Source organism: Misgurnus anguillicaudatus, chromosome 11 (assembly GCF_027580225.2).
Source record: "Misgurnus anguillicaudatus chromosome 11, ASM2758022v2, whole genome shotgun sequence".
Lineage (NCBI taxonomy): Eukaryota > Metazoa > Chordata > Actinopteri > Cypriniformes > Cobitidae > Misgurnus > Misgurnus anguillicaudatus.
In genome coordinates this window covers 30411228-30434645 of record NC_073347.2, presented here as the reverse complement: position 1 = coordinate 30434645, position 23418 = coordinate 30411228, and the positions used below count along the sequence as shown (strand labels likewise).

At 37.7% G+C, this 23418-nt stretch overlaps 1 protein-coding gene across 1 annotated transcript in view; it reads right to left on the bottom strand.

Annotated features, from left to right (window-relative positions):
• kcnk12 (potassium channel, subfamily K, member 12) overlaps nucleotides 1-22605 on the bottom strand; it is a 41821-nt gene extending 19216 nt beyond the window's left edge. Inside the window, exons 1-2 of the mRNA XM_055169867.2 lie at nucleotides 21606-22605; nucleotides 20475-20944 (exon numbers count right to left, since the gene is read on the bottom strand). Of these exons, the coding sequence (XP_055025842.1) occupies nucleotides 20475-20820 (346 nt within the window). The 5' untranslated portion in view covers nucleotides 20821-20944; nucleotides 21606-22605. The remainder of the gene's footprint in view (nucleotides 1-20474; nucleotides 20945-21605) is intronic.
• Nucleotides 22606-23418: the final 813 nt, after the last annotated feature.

Below are 23418 nucleotides of genomic sequence, written 5' to 3'. Positions count from 1 at the left end.
ACCTCAGCAAGGGCTATTGTTGTGGATACAGGATTTCACCTATCACCAGACAATGCACGAAGGTACCTTGTAAGGCTACAACAACAACGACAGCAGCAACACTGGATTGGTCTTAAACTACAGGGAAAGATTGCTTGTATTCTTACTGCAGACCATTCTGTTTCTCACTCAATACTCAGAAACTCTGCGGTTGATGAAGACATAATGACTTTTGCAATCAAAGCCAGATTGCAAGTCCTTCCAACTAGACTCAATCTTTCCCTAAGGTACCCTAATTCATTTTCTTCACACTGTTTGCACCATGATAACCAGTTAATCATTGAATCCCTGTCTCATGTTTTGAATGGATGTTATGCATATAAGGGAATGTATGTTGCCAGACATGACAGAATCGTTGACTTACTGGTTGAAAATATAATTCCATGTGTTTCACAGTCTACAAAAATCTATAAGAATGTATGTGTCTCACCTTGCATGTTCAAACTCTGTAATAGTGTAAATAATGTGTTTTCAAATGTTACTGCAAAAAAACCAGATGTTGTTGTTGTTGATGAGAACAGCAGAGAAGTGACCATTCTTGAAGTAGGTTGTACATTTGATTACAGTCTGGAAGAAGCCTACCTTACTAAGCTCTTAAAATACCAGCCACTTAAAGACATTGTTGCGCAGCTGGGGTACAAATGTAAGTTTTTGGTATATATATTTGGAAGCTTAGGTAATGTCCACAGACAAGTGGTCAGAGGTCTGCAAATTGCTGGTCTCCCTAAGCCAAGAGCAAAAGCTCTTGCAAAATTTTGTTCAATTTCAGCAATAATTGGTAGTCGGCACATATGGAGAAGGCGTTGCTATTTGTACCCATAAACTGAGACCAGAGGCAATGATTATTGGATTACAATGCTTGTATCTAAGATTGTTTGTGTTCAATGAAATTTATTGTAAAATGTGAACACAAATAAATTATTAAAATGTGTGTGCCATCAGAGAAGTTGATAAAATAATCAAAGGCATTGCAGATATGTGGGAATTTATCTTTGTCTATAAGCAAATAAAAGTGTACAAACACTAAAGAGCTGAAATCAACTTAACCATTTATTCTGAACTGTCTTTCCATGGCTTGCCATCCACTTAACACAATGCAGGTGTTTTTAGTAATAAAATTAGAAAAATTGTCATTGGGAGGAACTTAAGCAATGCTTAAACAATGCCAACATCATATGCCAAACCTAAATAAATTGCATAAAATTAATGATAAAAAATAAATTTGTGATGTGCACTGCAACAAATTATTTTCAAGAAAAAATTTTCTTAGTATTTTTGTCTTGTTTTCAGTAAAAATATCTAAAAATTCTTAAATTAAGATGCCATTACTTGATGAGCAAAACTACCCAAGAAAAAAGTTTTTAGAGCAAAAATATCAAATTTAAGTGATTTTGTGAATAAAAGCAAAAAAAAATTTGCCAATGGGGTAAGCAACAAATTCTTGAACCTTTTTCTTAAATACTAAATTCAAGAAAAATTCAAGAAAAATTTGCTTACCCCATTGGCAGATTTTTTTTGCTAGTTTTATGCACAAAATCACTTAAATTGGATATTTTTGCTCTAAAAACTAGACTTATTTTCTTGGGTCGTTTTGTTCATCAAGAAAAAGCATATTAATTTGTTGTGGTCTTGACTGGTCTTGAAATAAAATTTCTGAGTCCTCTTTGTCTGAGATCGAGACGAGACCGAGAACTACAACACTAGGATTGATCTGTAATAGTTGAAATGTTTCCTAATGAAAACCTCCCTGCAATCGCATTTTAACATTGGCGGAAGCTTGCGATTTTCATAAGTTTTGTGTATAATATACATCACACTATAGATGGTACAGTTTAAATGAGTTTTGTACTACAAACTGAAAATAAAATTTAAAACGTTATGATCTCCTCCTGGTATTGGAAAAAGGCATCTGGACTTCCATGGACTGAAGGGAGGGAATGGGATGTTTAAAGTTTTGGAATATTTTTAGAATAATGCTGATGCATTTCACAATTCTTAAAAAGGCTTTTGTGAGAACCTTTGATTTGATGAAATGATTGTTTAAAGTTTTTAATAAAGCACAGATGTGCAACAGCTGCAAAGTGCCAGACAGCTTTAGTAAAAAAAAACTGACACATTTTTGAAAGAGGGGACCTGGGGGACAGAAGCACCACATGTGCAGACTGGCAATACAGTGATGTTCCTAACAATACAATCAAAGGTTTGGTTATAACAGAAACACACACACTGCTATTTTAATTATAAGCTTGTTTTCTTATATGGGTACCAAGAGATGTCCCCCACATGGTCAAACAATTACTGGTATTACAATCTTTGGTCCCCATACCACAGGAATAACCAGTCCCCAACAAAACTTTAAAGGCCCTATTTTAATGATCTAAACACAATGTCTAAAGCACACAGTGCACAAAGGATGTGTTCAAATCCACTTTTGCTAATCTAACGACAGGAAAAATGGTTTGTGGCGCCAAGTGGGTTGTTCCTATTTTCGTAATGAGTAATGGGTGTGTTTTGGGCGTAACGTGCAATACAGCAAAGAGAGTCTCATCTCTCATCCCCTTTAAAAGCCAGTTGTGCTGATGCCATGCCGATTCCCTATTAAGATGGCGGAATTTGTAAACGGAAAAACTAAGTTGAGTAAAAAGACCACCAGTTTAAAATTGATGTAAAAAAACTTTTTTCAATTTGTACTTAAATTGTTCTTTTTACATTTTAAAATGTTTAAAGTATTAAAACCTTTCAAAGGAAATAAACTTTTAACTGGGAGGATTATCAGTGTAATCTCAAAAAAGTATTTACAAATATGAAAGAAAAGGTTTGTACTCTAAAAATACTTTATTTGTAGGGGTGTCACGATTCTCCAAATCCTCAATTCGATTACATTTCTAAGGTCACGATTCAATTCGATTCTCGATTTTTACTTTTTTTTTTGAAAGAAAAATGCTATGCCATTATTATTTATTATTATTATTATTATAGTTTCACATTATCATGCACATTGCGTGCTTTTCCTCACATGGGGGTTTGTGGGCTTCACTTTACGCAAGAGAGCTTGTAGAGAGAGGATTCCTTCTGGCACGCACATGGACTTAATGCGCCTGTCTTGGACTCCTAGCATCTGAAATAAATCCAGTGCGTCATAAGCAGCCTGGCTTCTCTTTGTCTCACGTGTCATCTGTCCGCAGTCTAAACATAAACTAAAGTGGTAATACTTATGTATTTTCTTCAGTTTTATGCGTTTCATCTCTTTTGTTTCAAATATAACCCGCTGCACAAAAATCCTCTCTCACTCTCGCGTAACTTACGTGCAGAGAGTTGCGCCCTTTCCAAAGTCAGATCACTAGTTAGTAAACAATCCTGTTTATGATATGTATTTCAAGGCGGCGTAGCAATACATCCCTCGTGTTTAAAATATAAATTGCGTTCCGCTGGGCCGATGTTTTTAAAGGCACCTCTGAGAGTTTTTTTCGCCGCTTGGCAAGCCGACCGGACGTGACATGGGGGCGTGGCAGCATCGACGATCCGAAGTTCGAAGTTCGAGGTTGTGACTTAATTTCGATTGATTTCGATTTGAAATCGAAATCGTGACACCCTTATAAACAGAAGATAAAAAAAAACTTGTCGAGAGAAGATTCTGAAACGTTTCAGCACTCGGACAGCGCCATCAGGGTTTTGAAAAGCATAAATGTTTTTATCTCACCATATTCACAGGTACAAAGTCATCATATATAATACATTTGCAATATTTGCATTTGTTTAAAGCAAAACATTTAATTAATTACCAGGCTGGTGAAGCTGCTGTTTACGCCTTTTAACGTCTCATACTGGGTTTTCATTTATGTCTAAAAGACTCAATAATAATCTTTTACATTTCAATCCTTTGATTTTTATATTTAAAAACGTTTATGTGCTGCAGCGCATCCATGTGTGTGATAGTATGAGCGTGCTAGTAATATGTGCATACAAATGCGCGTTGTCGTCCCGTTTGAAGGCACATATTACTAGCGCGCTCATTAAATAACAAAAACAATATTGCACCATTGACTTTAGACTTTACACCAGGTTTTTGTTGGTCAATGGTTTAGTCTATTTTAGTTACCTCAAAATAGCAACACGCCAACAATGCACCTGAACACACCTCGTTTTCGAACCAGAATGCCCATGGGCGCAAAAGCATTTGCTATTTAAACAACGTGGCGCTAAATGTGAAAATGATACTTGTGCCAGGTTCAAACTAGCAAAAGACACTTCCATCGCGCATTGCGCTGCATTGCACTTCATTGCGCTGCATTGCGCTGTGCGCGTTTATTATGAATAATAGATCCATGCAAGTCATTATTTGAAAAAAATGTGCCCTCATAAAATTAAATCAAAATCTGAAAATGTACTTCCGCCCTCTTGTGGCAATCATTCTCTGATGACATCACTTAGACAGCTTGGGCGTGAGCATCCATTAACTCCGCCCCCTCCAATTTCATGTGCTGTTTGAACTGGATCATAAAGTCCTTTGAAAGCTCCATGTCTTTAAACATTCCTTCCAGTACTTGTAAATGCTGTCATTACATTTACATTCAAGCTTCAGTTTTGACAACATTGATTTCTCAGCAGCTACAAAGGCACTTTTTCCCAGCAGTAACCTCTTCACTAAATCTTTGTAGAAGGCCTCAAAAACATCTTTGCCATAAATGAACCTGAATATAATCACCCTATTGTTCTCATGTCTGTTTCTCTTAGAAATACGTCACAACACAGACGTAAAGTCGATCGCAACTTCCGGTTCACGGGGACTTTAAAATCTCTTTTAGAAGGAATAACTCAATGGTTAAGGATAAAGGTCATGAACATGAAAGTTAATAATAAAAGATGACATTCCAGTATACAGTAATTTTCACCTTAGTTATTTTGGATATTTAAAACTGTAAATTTTCCACAATAAGCTGGTCTCACAAGTGCATAGCCCCTCAATGCCCCTGTAAATATAACCTTAAATAGCATAAAACTATCATAGTAACAAATATAATGCCTGTGGATTGTTGCTCACAGCAGGCGATTTAAAGTAATTATTTTAAGTAAAAAGAAGCGGTGGAAATGAATTTCTACACTCAAAAAAAATGAACTTTCGCCTTTGTCGGTTTTACTTAATCCTTTTATATTGTGATTACTTAAAAAATTAATTTAACAATGTGAACTTAATTTAATTGAGTTTATTCAACAAAAAGGTGTGTCTTGTCAGCTTTACTTAAAAATTATTTGTTCAGCCAACATAACAGTGTTGTGTAAAATTAACAGATTAATAAAACCAATACAGACTGGCATCTCATTGGCTAATGATGTTGCAGTGTATTATGGGTAATATTTGTTGTTCTGGCACCCTCTTGCAGAAGTGTAGCACCATTAGATAGGTACCTGTGGCCAACTATGAGTGAATTCACTTGTTCTGATATATTATTAGAACAAAAACAAACAAATTAATGGTTTGAAATGTAACATTTCATTTCAAATATATTTGTGATGTACTTAATAAATTATAATTAAGAGGCTGATATGATTAGTTGTATTAAGCAGCTGCACTATGATTGATTAATTGATTGATTCAGTGTTAAGGAGTTATTAGATAAAAGGGGTGGAGTTTATAAAATGGCAGTATTCAAATTTTTGTCATCATTAATTAATTTTTTATGTACAATCAACTCAACTGTTGTTTGTTAAGTTTACTTAATCTTCTTTTGTTAAATGAACTTAATTATTGTTTGTTGAGTTTACTTAACAAATTGTGTGGAACTTGTTGACAAAATATTTTTAAGTAAATCCTACATTTCATTTTTTTGAGTGTAGACATAACTTACTCGGTTAACTGTGTTACCTGGTTATAAGCTAGTTATAAGCTAGTAACCTGGTTATAAGCTAAAAAAAAAACTTGCATAAACTTCTAACGTTTTTTTTTTGCCTCATCAATCATCTTAACCCATCAGTTACTTCTTCAGATCAAAAAGTATCTGCTAAATCTTTAGAAAACCTGCTAGATTCTGGCAAAACTATTCAATTTCTGCTTCTTTCTGTAGGAAAAGCAATAAACAGGATAATATACACCCTGCCAGTCTAAACCATGGAGCCGACACAGGCTACCTAGTAAATAATAAATATATAGATGTGAAATATTCTTTATAGTTCAAATGTTTTCATTAGTTTGCTTGTAGAGACTGTGAAGTGATATGAGCACTTCTACCATATGTAAGAAACACAGAATACTCGGGTACTATTTCACATAGCTTTTTAATAATTCAGCAAAAAGTGTGTGTGTGGGGGGGAATAATGTACTGTTACTTATAACACCAGTGGTGTGCTATAGAAAGTGTATAGTACAATGTGTGTAAGATTCATTTTCTGTAAGCAGATTGGGTTGTGGATACTAAGGTCATTCTCAGATAGAAATGAGATTTATTGGCACTATTTGTGTATTTAGTGGGCAGATCACGTACAGGGACCAGGAGCAGAGAGGATGCAGGGGATAATATGAGAGAAATGTACAAATGTGATGCCCTTTTTGTTTCTGATACCTAATGGTTACTGTGGGTTTGTACAGAAAAGAGTTTGTACAGCTGTGAACGCCAAGATTACTATAGTACCAACAGAAATGCAGCAAAGGTGAAAGTTTAAAGGACAAGTTCGGTATTTTACACTTAAAGCCCTGTTTTCAGATCGTTTATGATGAAATAGAACGGTTTTGACTGAAATTTGGACATATGATGCTTGCCCAAGAATTTTCGTTTTTTGTTGTATCACCTCCCACCTCTACAATGGCTGCATAGGTGCACTGGAACAATCCTTCCTAAAATGCATTAAGCTTTTGTTTACAAAGACGTGAAACTCACCGAGTTCTCAGGGGTGTTCACTGATATGCTCACACAAAAACCGCTGCAAGAGATCATATATCGGGCCAGCATCATATGTCCAAATTTCAGTCAAAACCATTCTATTTTATCATAAACAATCTGAAAACAGGGCTTTAAGTGTAAAATACCGAACTTGTCCTTTAACTCTGCACAATGAAAAGCAAATTAAACACTGAGGACTGAGATATTGGATATAACAAGATTCGGCACTACTACTACTACTACTACTACTACTACTACTGTGCCTTATTCAGCCTGCCGCCATTTTGATTCCAAAACGAGGCTGTAAGGAATAGACGTCCAGAACGTGCGCATTAAACGTATTGTTTTGTAACGGGATGTTGGTCATTCAGCCATCAAAACAGAAAATAATTTTAAAAACCTCAGAAATCATGGATTGTTAAAATAATAAGGGACTTGTGACCTAATTGGAGATCAGTATAGCGCATTGTGTACATAATATCTGTTTTTGATATTAGCCTGTTGGCTAATCGCTAATTTCTAATGTAGTAAGCATGTTTACCTTTTTAAAAACACCAATAAAGTGCAACAATACAATATTTTATGACAACAACAACAAAGTATTTATCTCCGGTTTGTATAAAACATGAGCATATGTCACATGTAATTTCTTCGTTATGTTTTTTTTCAAGACATGAACATTAAATTGACTCGATAGCAAGCTATTTACGTGATTGTTCATTGTGCAAGTATTGTTTTAGATGTAAAACCCCATAAAAACCCCAAAGTTGTGTAACTTACAAATGTTATTTAGTTAGAAATGAAGTTCTTCTATTGATTTCGGTCAATGTGCTTAAAAAAAGTTTTTAAAGTATTTATGCCTTGCGTTTTTGTAATCTGTACGAATTGGAGTTATGTACATAGTTATAAGACTATGGGCCCTTTTTAACGATCTACACAACGTCTAAATGGGCGTGTCCGATTCCACTTTTGCTAATTTAACGACGGGAAAAATGGTTTATGCACCAAAAGGGTTCTTCCTAAACTCCTAATGAGTAATGGGTGTTTTCTGGGCGTAACGTGCAATAAACCAATAAGAGTCTCAGCTATCATCCCCTTTAAAAGCCAGTTGGACCTGGCACCATGCCTAATCCCTATTTAGAAAGCAGAATTTAAACTGAAAAACTAAGCGGAGGAAGAAGACCACCAGTTTAAGAATAATGTTAAAAAATTGTGTTGTTTTGTTGTCATAGAAGTAAAAATTGCTGTAAATGTACTGATATCCTACATAATCATTGTAATTTCATAAAATAATTAGCAAATATGCAAGAAAAGGTTTGTACCAAATACAAACAAGAGATAAAGAATTTACAAACGTGCGGAGAGCCGTTTCAGCACTCGGACAGCGCCATGTTTTTTTTAAAGCATTACTTAAAAATGTTTCTTATCTCACCATATCCACAAGTAGCCTACAAAGTCATCATATACAATAAATCCATAGGGTAGCATTTAAAAAACATTTAAAAATATATGCATTTGTTTAAAGCAAAGCATTTATTTACTAACAAGGCTACAGGTTAAGCAGCTCTTTACGCCGTCTAACATCTCATAATCGGTCCTCATTTATGTCCAAGAGACTCAATAATAATCTTTTACATTTTAATCTTTTAATTTTTCATATTTAAAAGCCTTTTTGTGCTGCTGCGCATCCATGTATGTGATAAGCAAACCCGTGTTGTTGTCCCGTTTATAGGCGCATATTACTAACGCGCTCATTAAATAACAAAAACAATATTGCGCCATTGACATTAGACTTTAGACCAGGTTTTAGTTGGTCAATGGTGTAGTCTATTTTAGTTGCCTCAAAATAGCAACGCGCCAACAATGCGCCAAAACACACCACGTTTTCAGACCAGAACGCCCATGGGTGCAAAACTGGTGCAAATGCATTTGCTATTTAAACAATGTGGCGCTAAACGTAAAAATGATCATTGCGCCGGGTTGAAACTAGCAAAAGACACTTGCGTCGCACATTGCGCCGGGTGTATGATAGAGCCCAATATTAGTGTTGTTTACAATGCTTAAAACATAAGAATTAGTGATTAGCCAACAGGCTAATAGCAAAACAGATACACATTGCGCTGCTCGTATCTCAAAATTAGGTCACATGTCCCTTCTTATTTTACCAATCCATGATTTCTGAGTTTCCCTGTCCTGTGGAAATTTGTAAAATGATGTATTTTCTGTGCTTTGATTGCTGAGTGACCAGCATTCGGTACAAAACAATACTTTTAAAGCGCACCTCCTGGACGTCTATACCTCATTTTAAAAACAACATGGCGGCAGGGTGATTAATGCGTATGACTAGACGACAATGCAACGCTCAATATGGCCACTGACAGAAGCCCCGCCTACCAGTTAAAATAACCAATCATCAATCGATGAACACTGATGATCCTCTGGGGGAGGGGCTCTGTATAGAGAGTCACCTTAGGCGCTTGACCAGTGTCAGCGCCATGAGCGGGCCCTAGGGGGCATGGCCCGGCCACTTGAGTCACTGTGCCCCCTTACTTCTCAAAATAACAATGAACTTAATAATTAAAAAAATGTGCTGCAAATACATTTGGTTATACAATGAATACTGAATAAAATTCGGAGTATAATTAATAAAAAATAATAATTAAAATACTAACCCACAATGTTTAAGAATGTGGGGCTTGTAGTGCAGACCGTGCTGAACTCTGGGTAATGTAGTCGAGGAGCGCTGTGTTCGCATGTGCGTTGTTAATAGTGATACACAGAAGGAAATACAAGCTGTTTTCATGTTTATCTCAAGTTTATTTGCAAGTTTTGCCCTGCCACCCGGGTGTTCAGATGATGTAAACCTGATAAGAAAGCGATGGAGACTGTTTCGTTGGAAATAAAAAAAATGTGCTTCGGAACCACATTGTCTGCTCATCACTGCGTGTAAACAAACCCGAGTGAACTGTTACAATTACCGTCACGATAGCCGAGGCGGATGATAAAAAGGTAACAAATGCTAACATAGTCAGCCAGTTACATACAGGCAGCCACTACATTTGAACAACACAAATTCTTAAAGGTATCCCCAGTGTTTTGTCTGCACTGAACTGTTACTGTCACGCTCGGGGGCTCAATCGCCAACTCATTTTCTGTCTAAATAATGTATAATACTTGTAAGTCTTGGCATTTGAGCAAGACGAAGAAATTTCGCGACAAATGAAAGGACCTTCTTAAAAAGTTTTAAAAAGTCCTCTCGTCGCCTGCAGCTCTTCTGAAGGTAAACGCATAGTTCATTCTGGTGTTAGATATGTCAGTAACATTGTTTTCTTTTGCTGTTATTTGGTTATGTACTGGTCTTTATGATTTGCGTGAGTTATCCAGTCTTGCACTTTAACATCATTATAAGTTATGGTTTTACTATAGTGAGGGATTTATTTGCGACAACAACTTGGCTGGCTGTATCAATCCTGCTAATTTCACGGCTAGTTGCTATATGTGTAAATATATAGACATATCATTTTGATTTGATGTCTTTTATTAGCTTATTTTTAAGAAATGCAAACCTTCTGGCAAAACGTTTCCAGACGCGTTAAAACAAGTTAAAAGTCAAAAGAGGAACATTCGGTTTAATCATTGTAAATACAATCTCATATACGTTATTAATTATGCATATTTATTCTGTATTAATTCGTAGGTATTAAACTGTCCCTGTTACGTGACTCGCTCGCACTCGCAGTACCCGGGTGAGGCTGTGTTTCAGGCGGTTGTTCAAGGAATAAAATACCTTTGAATGTTGCGACTGGCCAGTGGCCAATCAGTACCAAGCATTTTACAGTGCCATGTAGTAATAATAATAATAAAATAATAAGATGAACCAGGTGCCCCACCAGTAAAATAGGAGGCCCCCTCATTCTGTATTCTCTGGCGCCGACACTGCGCTTGACCACATGTATGCATACACAGTAGCTGAAACGACCTCAAAAAGCACGTAATTTAAGAGCTTCCCCATTCACGTAGATAGGACTTTAGTCTTGCATGACTGAAATAACTACCCGGAGATGTTGCAAACATGGCCGCCTAGTGGCGTGACTTCCCTAAACCCAGCAAGCATTTTTGTGTCTAAAAGATGTCTAATAGCTCAGAGCTCTCCTTAGTCATCTGAGCTATGAAGAGCAATCTCTTAGTAATAAAATATTCCTCGGGAGCAATGTTTTGAAAGCACTACAATGACACAGTTACACTCTTTAGGAAGTTAAACAAGAGTTTACTCTTCATATCAAACAAGAGGCAGTACAGTACAGTATAGGGGTTTCCCAGAGCAACCCTTTCTCTCTTTCTTGTGTCTTCTCTTGCGTAGTAATCAGTAGAGTCGGCTCTTTTTACACCACAGTGAGCCGAATGCTTTGATTGTATCATGCATCATTGTCTCTTCACCATTTCTCTCTCTTACCCCAGACTCTTCTAACAATATAACCTGCTGTAGTAATGCAGAGTAATAGATGCCTTCTCTTCAATGTCACCCTTAGAGTTCATCTCCCTCATTCACTTGTATTTCATTTTAATCCATCACTTTGTGTTTAGCTTGATGGACTTCGCATACAAAGGCACTTCACATTACAGTTCATGGAATTATATTACATTGATTTTCCATCATAATGCATTAAATCATCATCTGGGTCAACGACATTTTTTTGCAGAATAGGCAGATGTTATTATTCAGCGATTTGTTTTCAGAGCTCTTGCAGAATGCTTACTCGCTGCATATATATGATGTATGATGCTTGTATTTAAAATACAAATGAGTATATAAAACAGTATGAAAGATGCTGAAATTAGTGTTTCTAACTTTCTATGTGCCGTGTCCCATGAGTTCCTAAATTTTTCCTAAACTTCTGCACATTTTGACAAATAGGGCTTTTGGGTATTCAATGCATAAGTATGGGTGTATAGGTAGTGTGTTAATAATTTTCAGATGTCCTTAAGCAAAAATCAGCACATTTCCATCTCATTTCCCTCTCTCTCTCTCTCTCTCTCTCTCTCTCTCTCTCTCTCTCTCTCTCTATCATGTCCTGGGTCTCTCTGTAAAACCAGAGGGCTGTAAAATGTCAAAGTTAAAAATGGAAGAGAGCTGTCACATAAAAGAAAGACGTGTGTGCTGTTCTCATCAGTCTGCTCCAAACACAGTCAGATACTCAATGAGATGGACAGGAATGTAATACACTTTAAAAAATGCTGGGTTATTTTCAACTCAGCATTGGGTCAAAAAGGACAAACTCAACGTGATGTAATTGAATCTATGCTGGGTTGTTTCTACCCAAAATGTTGGCATTTTTAACCAATTGTTGCTGGGTCAAATTTAAACATTTGATGGGTAATTTTTTATTCGACAGCTGGGCATTTTGATCCAACATTAGGTTGAAAATAGTCTCAGCCTCAGACGTCCACAGACTGTTGACTAAACATCTGATGTTTTTTGTACACTTTTCTGGAAACCCTGTGGAAATGTCGAAGTCGTATTTGATTGGTTGAAATATACCGAATTTCCAGGAGACGCGAGTGTTGCGATAAGTTTCGGTCCCTGGAATTAAAGCTCTAACGTTCCATTGAGGAAGACAATCAGTCATGTTCACGTGGATAATAATGACCAGTTAACATGATCAGCTAAACATTGGATTCTCAAAAATATGCAAAGTTCACGGCATAGACTCTCTAAAAGACATCCAAGAGTTTTGCTTGAGGCAGTTATTGGACTCAAAAAGTTTGGTTCTCCTGAATTGCTTGTAGGTGTTAAAAAGTGTAGAGATATGCTTGAAACAGACGTTTACCAGGAGCATCTCATTGGTGTGGCTGTTGATGAAGTGCACAACGTTGTTCTATGTTATTGTGGGGAGTCTGAAACATGACGCTAGATGAAACAAACTGTGATTGGTTGTTTGACATGTTGGTCAAACAGCCTTGTGGGCGGGCTTTGTCCAGAAAAAGCAGCGAAAAATACCAGACCTTCAGTATTGAAGTACTGGTTTTGATAACTAGCTCCTCTCTTGTGTGGTGTCCTACAGGGCTCAGTCCTCGGCCCTCTAATTTTTTCTCTGTATTTGCTTCCACTGGGTTCCATACTTAGAAAGTACGGCATTTCATTCCACTGTTATGCAGATGACAGTCAGATTTATGTACCTCTTATAAAAAAGAGTGATAATTCTGTTGGACAACTACTCAATTGTCTCAACGACATAAAGGCCTAGATGGCTCTGAATTTTTTACATTTTAATGACAAAAAAACTAAACTGATGGTTTTTGGAGGTACCACTTGGACCCCGTCTGTAGATCTCGGTTCCTTGACACCGTATATTAAATCTAATATCACAAACCTAGGAGTTAAGGTGGACCCTGAGCTTAAATTTGACAGTCAGATTACAGCTGTTGTCAAATCAAGCTTCTTTCACTTGAGACAGCTGGCCAAAATAAAGCCAATTTTGTCAAGACAGCATTTTGAAACTGTAATCCATGCCTTTGTAACTACACGGCTGGACTATTGTAATTCACTATATGTGGGGGTTAGTGGGTCCTCCATCACCCGTCTTCAGATGGTACAAAATGCAGCAGCACGTCTTTTAACGGGCACACGTAAACACATAAGCACATTTCCCCAATTTTAGCTTTTTTGCACTGGCTGCCTATTCAATTTAGGATCCATTTTAAAATTCTGTTATTTGTTTTTAAATCACTAAATGGTCTTGCACCACCATACCTCTCTGAGCTTTTACATTCTTATAAATCCGCCCGCTCTCTCAGGTCAGATGATCAGCTTCTCCTGACTGTGCCCAAAATGAAGCGTAAGCTCAGAGGGGATCGTGCCTTCCCTGTGTCTGCCCCTAAGCTATGGAATGATCTGCCTTTGCAGGCCTCTTCTTTATCTGTTTTTAAAACACTTCTTAAAACTCATCTTTTCTCTTTGGCTTTTGACAACCAGTAAGTGATTTTATTGTTTTAACCTGTTTATGTGAATGTTTTTAGGGTGTGGTCTTAATTGTATATATGTTTATTTATTCTGTACAGCACTTTGGTCAACTTTGGTTGTTTTAAAGTGCTTAACAAATAAAGTTGGTATGGTATGGTATGGTAACTAACCATATTTTGGTAACTTATATTTCATTCATAGCCAGTGTTTCCCCATGCTGCCTTGCACGAAAATTTATTCACGCTGCAAGTCTAGCATGGAAACTATGGACCAATTTTGCCCCTGAAATAGGGAACCAATCACAGAACGGAAAGGGGGCAGCAAGACGATGACGATGTCTATGCGAAACACCAAAGCAGTTTTGTTTATCCAACACGACAGCAGACGGCAAGTTACTTTTCAATGCAGCCTTAGATAGTGTTCTGAGTTTTGAACGCAAGTTTATTTTAAAATAGAAGGATGTTTGGATATGGCAAGACATGATTTTTATAGGACCAACCTGCTAGGCATTGTTGTCGACGAAGTACAATTAACTTATACATGGTAAATGGTATTTATTAATATCATATTGTCATTATGCCTGTAGCCCACCTACTGTGGTTGTCACAGTGCCACTAAGTTATGTTGCTTTTCAATTACAGCTACCAGTTTAGTTGCATAGCTTTCAGCTGTGTGCACACGTACATGATAAAAGCTGTTGTTTATGTTTTAATTTATGTCGCTCTACATACGTCATCTGGTATAATTGAAACGATTGGCTATGAGGGTGATTCTCACAAAACCATTGAAACACCACGGCACTAATGATTTTAGCTTTAAAATGTGTAATATAGTAACATTAAAAAGCATCAGAATTAACACAATACTGTGTTCAACCTTGCACAATGTGTGATTTCAACATAAGAATTTATAATTGTAAATTTTATCTCATTTTCTGCTGAAATTCTCATTACCGCAATGTGTCCGGCTGTGTTTGAACATGCGTTATGTTGTAATTTAATCAAATGAACACAAAAATATTAAGAAAAAAATAAATGGATGTTTTGCTAGACTACTTTAGATGACAGAAAAAATATTTATTGAATATTCATGTATAATAATAATGAAGAAAAATTAGGAAAATGATGTGTCCATGCCTGATGTTCTCATCCTCCGCAACACTTTTTGAGAACAGTTTAAGCACACATACAGAATTTTAATAAAGTTTGATTTTGAGTGACCAAGCACATGGACCAGTTACTTCAAGATGGCTACAAGGTAAGATCATTTTTTTTACAGTTAATTTGAAATATTGTCTTGTCAGAATGCTTACACAACCTTTTGATTATCATTAGCGCAACAGATGCTTATTAAATGTTAATTTAATTAATAGAAGCATAATACTTTGATTTTAAATGCATGTGCAGAATCTCCAAATTATGTTCTTTCAGGTTTGTCATGTCATTTTGAAAATATGTCAGTGTTGATGTTTTCTGACTGTTGCGGTAATGAGATTTTTTAGGACTAATTTTTTAAATTATGTTACAAAAAGTGTTAAATGATAAGTAAAAGTTTTTAAATTAATGTTCCCATTTACTCCAGACTTTCTTTTTCAATGTCTGGTGGGAAAAAAAGTAAATTTAAGCAATTTTTACATTTTCATGCTTGACATTTTTAAAACCAAGTTTTCGTGAGCATGAGCTACCTATAGACGCATTTGATAGACCTTCGTAGGGCCCAATAAACGGGTCTGGGCATTCATAAACCACGCCTCAAATACGAGAAAATGAGCATGTGGTTCCCAGACAACGCCTCATTCTCTATGAGACTGGTCTGGTGTTAGCCAGGCTATTTCATTCATGCAATAAGAATGAAAATGAACTCTACTAAAGAGTAGATGTAAGAGAATGTATGTATATTTATACTCATATCTCCATTTTATAAATATTGTAGTGAGTCTTGACAGATTATACCCATCTCGCTGAGTCCATCACCCTGATTTTATCTGCATTTTGAAGTATCGCATAAGAAATTTGTGAAGAAAACTTTAAATAAAATCCCTTAATTTTAGTCCTGGATTAATCTAAATCCTGTCTGGAAAAACGCTGCTTAATGTTGTTTAAGCAGGCAGCTTGTAAGCAATTCTGAACAAAAACGGGAGTAAGTCTGTATGACCACACAGCAGCCTGCTAAAGTCTCTGCTTGTAACGGTAAAAGCAGTAGGACTCCGGACTGCTGGAGTCGGATTGACTGCGGGATATCCAACCGTGTGTTCTCCTCTGAGTCTATGGGAATCGGTCTTTGATCAGACAGCCGTGTAATAGGCTGAGCTGGCACAACTATTTTAGTCTTACTCTTCTGTCACCACACAGGTCAAACGGAAAAGACGTTTGATTATTTTATCACTTTCAATTCATTTAAAACTGCTTCTTAAACACATTTTAAACCACACAGCTTGAGGCTTTAAGGACACCTCTACATGTGTTAGTTATGGGAAGTCAACCGCTGAACTAGAAATATTGTTCCTAACACAACAGGTTTAAAACTCTTCCTGCATTGCATTGTGAGCGAATCTTTCAAACATGATAAGGAGCGTCACTTTTCCGGCTGACATCATAAGTATTCAGACCAATCACAACGTACAGATTAGCTGGCCAATCAGGGACACAGAGCTTTTCAAATCACGAAGAGAGTAAGGAGCTTCAAAAATGTACTTATGTGGAAAATAATGTGTTTTTGTAACCATAAACCACTCAAACACATTGTATTATACTAAATACAAAAAATTATGTTGTTTTTAGCAATGAAATAGGTGCTCTTTAAAACAACTACCTGTATGGTTTGTTAAGCTTGTAGCAGTGCACAAAGTTCAAAACCTTTATGTCTCAATGTTTTCTAATCTTTCGCTCCAGCCAAGAGGCGTGCAAACAATTCAAAAACTATTTTAGATTTTTTTTCATAGACATCTTACCAAATGCATCCTACACTGTCAGAAAAAGGTACAAAAGCTGTCACTGGAACGGTTCCCTTTAAAAGGTCCTAATGTACCATTTGATGCATTAATATGTAGCTTTTAGATACCAATTTATACCTCTGAGGTACTAATAAGCACCCTTTAAGTACAAAGATGTACTTTTTGAAAGGGTACCGCCCCAGTGACAGCATCTGTACCTTTTGTACGTCTGAGAGTGTTCACTACTGTAATGCAATGTGTGTGGTTTAGCAAAGGTTTCCATGATATGAGGAAGTGCTTGGGTTGTCCCCAGAGAATCCTCATTATAAGCATCTCACATTCACCGTTTACTTCATTGTCACTATTCTAGAGGTGGGAGACTTCACACAGAGATGAAAGGAAGATATAAACTGAAGTTCATTAATGAAAACAATGCACCACACACGCTCATTGCTTTATAATTTGTTGCTTAATTTTACTGCCTTCTGAGTGGTCTAGCAAAGTATACCGAATATTTGACAGACGTAACTCAGCTTGTAGCAATTTACAATGACAATTTAGCTGTCACTTGTGCAGTACACCTTTTTAAAGGTCCTAATATGTGCCATTTATGTATTATAGTCAAAAATTACTGTAAATGTCTTGTGCTGCATCCCTTGCGTCAAGCGCAAGGGATTTCAATGTTATGTCAATCTGAAGACGCGTTGACGTGTGTCTGGAGGTCTCGCGCGTGAATGAGGCGTTTAGCGCGGCACGGTAGATGCGATTCCGCCTCATTTGCGTGTCAAGTTTGCGCAAATGGCGCGAACTGAGCGTCTGCCGCGGTACACGTGAATGGTGCTTTTTGTGCATTTTGCGTTTGACGCGAATTTGCGGCTGACGGCCGAGTTGAAAAATTTGAACTGGCCGCGTTAACCAATCAGGAGCCTGCTTGCTGCTGTGGTAGCAGCCCCGCCCGGAGTCACTCATTCAACATGAAGGAACGCTTGATATTGTCTGTGAGCAGTTACCAGCAATACGAGCAATACGACACAAGTTCTTATTTCTATAGAGACAGGAATAAAAAGGACCTCGCTTGGAAGAGTGTCAGTGAGGACATTGGGCAACCTGGTAAGTTGTAAATACACATTTCACTTTTGAGTCACGTGACGTTTATCGACCCGCGCCGTTTATTTTCTCCCTATAGTAAGGTGACCAAAATACCAAATACAAACCGGTAACTCTCTCGATAAGTGCACAATCAACATCAGTCATCTTGCAAACAGACAACCACATAGCACTTGCCCCTCCCACAAGAAGCAGATTTTGCCTCTGACGCGCATCAAATGCTTGCTTTTTCCGCGCGTCTACTTCGCTCTACACACGCTAATGCATTCAAACTGTTCAAGCGGCAAACTAGGCGCGGTAAACGCGATTTTGACGAAACGCGGTTGGTGTAAACGCACCATCAAGCGCAAGTGATTTCAATGTTAAGTCAATGTGAAGACAAGGCGCGGTAGATGCGATTTTGACGCCTTAAACGCGGTTGGTGTAAACGCAGCATTAAGCCACCATGCCACAGTACCATTAGATTTGTTGTTTTTGCAATGGTTTAGAGATCATATATAATTATTTCTCAGTCTCTTTATTAGAATACAACCAGAAAATACAGGAAATTTGTATTTAGTATTAAAAACAGTATAAAAGTAAAAGCTGATGTGTCAAGTTTTTAGAGTAAACTCCGCTTCCACTTGAGCAATAGCAGGCAACTGCAGGATCTCTTAAACCTAATTTCTAATTCTAATCGAATGACTTCAGGACTTCAGTCTCCTCAAAAAAGCTCAAGATGTGTTTCGTGCCAAGAGGTGTCACACTAAATACTGACAGATGCCTGAAGAAGACATTAAGTTCTGCAAATTGTTTTGTTTTTAATTTTGTGTACATATTTCCTGTATTTTCGGTTTGTATCTTAATAAAAAGAGTCAAAAAGAAATATGGATGGACATTAAAACTTGCTAAAACCACAAAGCTCGTGATGGTGGCCTAAAACTTTTGCACAGTACTCTATGTATACATCTGGTATCAAGATGTACCTCTGAGGTACTACTATGACCTCTTTAGATGTAAAAGTGTGACAGCTAGGGACCATTTTTTCGGACAATGTACCTGACGGTCAGTGAATGTGCGCTCAAAAACCAAGCCTATACAGCTTTGGATTATGTTAAATCTACTCAGATGTTCTTAGTGTGCTACGAGTATGAAATAAACTGAAATACAGTACATACACACACCTACATACCCAATCCTGATGGTTTTTGAGGGTGGTGGAAAGAGCTATCTATGAGGAAATTGGGTTTAAAGCTTTTGGCAAAACCAAGTTTTGACAGCCTCACCGTTCAAGATCTACACTTTCTGCACTTCAGACAATCTTTCTCCTCTCTAATGAACCCCTTCAGTTTTTCAATTACAAAGGCAGCCATTGGGTATCAGCACTACCTGCCAGGGCTTCGGTGACAAAAGTGCTGAATAAATTACTTTGGCTGTTTTCAAAACCCCCCACACATTTCTTGCCCAAGCAGCTCCCTTTTCATATTGTATTTCAATACTATCCTGTGGCAATTTTACAAGGTGGCTAATTCGTACCTACGATTTGCTTTAGCCCCTGCGATTAACTTCACACAAATTCATACTAATTAGCTAACTGCAAACTCAAAGTTCACATTAATCGTTCACCCTCTCCATCTTTTCAAACACATCACTTCCCTGATACACAGCTGCTTTCACCAAAACCAAAATCACCTTGTGAACTTCAGATTGCACCAAACACTCTTCTAGCACTCTTATGGTTAAAAAGTATAAAGTACACGGCTATTGATTATTCACAGACATTGTAAAACAGGAGCCAAAGTCTTTAGAAAGCAAACACACACAATAACCAAGGGGCTTCCCGAAGGGACACTTGCTCTTTAGTGACCTATAACAGGGTAAATGTTATCCAGGACATGTGGGCATCAGCACATTTGGTTTTTGGGACAGCAAACTGCAAGCCTGAGGGTTGGTCCTGAATGCAGAAATCCAGCAGGGATTTCGTTGGCCAACCCACGCTCCTCTTTCCAATCTGGAACCAGAGATGGTGAACTCTATAGGGTGTGCATTGGTCTTTAGAGAGCTTATGTAGAATTCTGGTGAAATGCCAAACTAACAGATTCTGCAGAGAGGAGGGAGGTGTATCCTCAGCACTGCAAAAATGTACCATGACTTTCTACTAAATTGTTACAGGGTCAAGCAAGGTACCAGAGGCCACTGCTGCTAAATGAACATTTGTGCATCCTTTAGTGAAAACCTCAATACTTTAAGGAGCACATAAGTGTACTAATTTTATATTAATATTAATTTTTTGACTTGGCTTACTAAAAAAAAAAATCTTACAACTGCATACAGACAGCCAGTTGAAATACTTCAACTTTATAGAATGCCGCGTCAAAAGCGCGTTGGAAAGAAGGAGGGGAAACGGCGCGGTCGCGTTTTTGTGAACCGCCCCTTATTGAGTGAAGTATATGCACATTATATAGAAAAATAATAATATAGCCTATACATTTCTAAGAAGATCGTGGGTAAAATAAATAATAACTTTACACTTAAGTGTTCTTTGCATCAATACCACGGAACCAAACAAACAGTAACTTACCTATAGTGGACACCACCGTCCCGACAAAATAAAACGCTCCAGTAAAATCCCATCTCGGTCGCAAAGCGTCGACTCGAACCCCTGCAGCAATCGCAGCCTCGTACTCTTTCAGAAGCGAGCTCAGATCCTGCACACTGATATTAAATGTGTCGCTAAAGTTCCGGAGGGTTCGGTTCCAGCGCCCGTGAGCTCGCAGTTCGGACGGCCTCTCGATGGCTGAAAACACCGCGGCGCCGCACAGCAGGTACACGATGATGAGCACGGCGAGCAGCAGAAAGCGCCCATTGTCTTCATTCATGTGAAGGGAGCGGCAGCCCTGCAGTCGGTGCGCCGGCATTATCCACATTTCAGCACCACGAGTGCAGTGGACAGCGACCGACACAATAACATGGATCTCTATGGAGCTGCAGCTGCTGCATCAGGACAATCCAGCATCTCTTAACATGTTTCATATGGCCACCAAACAAGTTCTAAAACGAGAAAGACTTCATTTAGGAGACTTTAAAGCAGTACTGTTAATATTTAAACAAGTTGGTTAGTAAGACTAGACACTTTCTCTACTAACTTTTCTGTCATCTGTATTAAAGACCCAAATTCTACACTTACACGTATTCAGCTTAGCAAAAGCACTTACAAATGACAAAGCGCTCGAGCCAACAAATAGCACAGATTTAGGGATTTATCTGACGCTTAAATCATAAGTGACTTATTCAGGCTACATATTTTTTATCAGTTTGTGGGTTTTCTGGGAATCAAACCCACAACCTTTTTGCGCGGCTAATGCAATGCGCTACCAACTGAGCCATACACGGCATAGTTGTAAAAAATGCTGGGTTGTCAACCTGAATATTAAATATTAACCTAGTATTACTACCATGGGGTTGATTTTATACTAATTGTATGCCACGGGCTGAAACAATCTGACCTTTACTGAAATGTGTGGCATTCAAGACTCTAGCCTATTAAAGTACAGTTGAAACGATGCCTTAAATATGAAATACAAGAAAGCTAGCCAAATCCCCTCTCTATACATTTTTTAAATATTTATTTATATTTCACACTGCAAATGAACAAATACACACCACTTGTGGATCACCTTAGTGTATTTAGTTTGTAAATAACTGGACTTACCCTCGAGGTCAGTAAAGTACAGTAGTTCTCCATCCAGGCTATCCCGTAGATTTATCATCCACATAAATCCACCTACAGTGTTCAGTTATAAATATCCGTAACTCATCCAAAGAGGAAAATCAAAGACTCCAGGTTGTGTTTTAACGCAGGGATGCGGCTTACTTGTCCTTCTGCTTTTCCGTGATGCGGGCGCAGCATCCTGCTCATCATTTGGGTCGCTGCGCCAAACCGTTTGCCCCGTGAATTACATTCATTTATGCTTCAGTTAAAAGATAAAGCTTGAAGATGTTAATAAAAACATTTAGCGAACGTATACGGAGGATTATTGCACTTGTTGTGATTCAAATCTCTTCTGAGCTTTTCGCTGTGGGATGTTGAATGCCCGCAGTAATGATGCTGATGCTGCTTCTGCGCGCGCTACAGTACAATGAGGGGCTTTTTTTACAACTTTGCTCATACATTACAGTATAATCATTGGACGGTGTTAAAAGGCTGTCTTGTTTTTAAATTTAATTATCTGTCCATTTAAAATCTAATTTCCTTCGTTTGTACTACTTTGTGTCGTTTAATAAACAAATCCGGTGACAAAACAGTTTGTGCGTCCTGTTGATTTGATACAAGCAAAGAAATCCCTTTAGTCTCAAAAGAAATAGCTACTTTAATCTTTGTAAATCTCTTGTAAAATTTTGTGGCGAATTGAGGTGAAAATCGCTCGGGACACTTTTACCACTCCTTTCTCACAAGTCGTTGCTTCCTTATCTCTCAATATCAGCCAAAAAAACAAACACTCGGTTCGACCAGCAGCTTCAACGGTCGGTGGTGATGAAAAAATAGTCGATAATAACGTGATAAAGGCGAATCGCAATATATCTCTCTCGCTTCCATCGCTCCTCGTTTCTTTTCTTTGGGACCGCAGGGCGCGCGCGGTGCCACACACTCCCCACAAATCACCGGTGAACGATGCGGCACGCGGCGCTCTGACTGCTATTAGTGCGCAGCGTTAAGGTGGGAACGTGCAGCTACGGTACGCTCGTTTTTTTCTTCTGACAATTAATCGATGACAATTATCTGTGCCCAGATCACCACTTCCAAGCCCAAGACTAAAGAAAGTAACGGATGAGAGTGATTCCCATCCATATAATGGGCTGGCATTGTCAGAAGTCATTTCGTGCAATACTCAGTGGCGTTTGGTGAAACATGAATGTATTATTATTGTTATCCCGCAAGGTGCCTTATCTAGGAAAGGTGTGTTATTACTTTTTAAAGTGATATGGTGTATTGAGTAAAATATACATTAGGGGCAGGACCTAGAGCAATAAAGACTAGAATAATATAGAAACCAAACACTCTTTTTACCTGCCTACACCCTAGCAACAACTAAAAAGACTTTGATTGACAATGCAAAAAATAACTACTCAAGCCTACAAAATTACCTACCTATAGTCATGTAATTTTTTTATTCTTTTTCGTGATACTATCACGAATTTCCTCGTTTTTTCGTGATACGATCACGAGTAAAACTCTATTTACGTGTCACTGTCACGTATTGGCAACTCATCTGCTTTTTGCTATTTTCAAACCATTTTCACTTCGGTTTAGAGTTAGATTTGTTGTTTGCGTTAGGATGTCACTTTAAGTATTGGTTTATACAATTTTTACAGATTTTTTTTATATTTTCTAAATTTTAAACCATTGTCGCCTGACGTTAGGATTAGAGTTGGGTTTGGGTAAGGACGTCATTTTATGTAATCTAACCCTAAACCGAAGCGACAATAGTAAGAAAATAAGAAAAACAGTTGAGTAACCAATACGT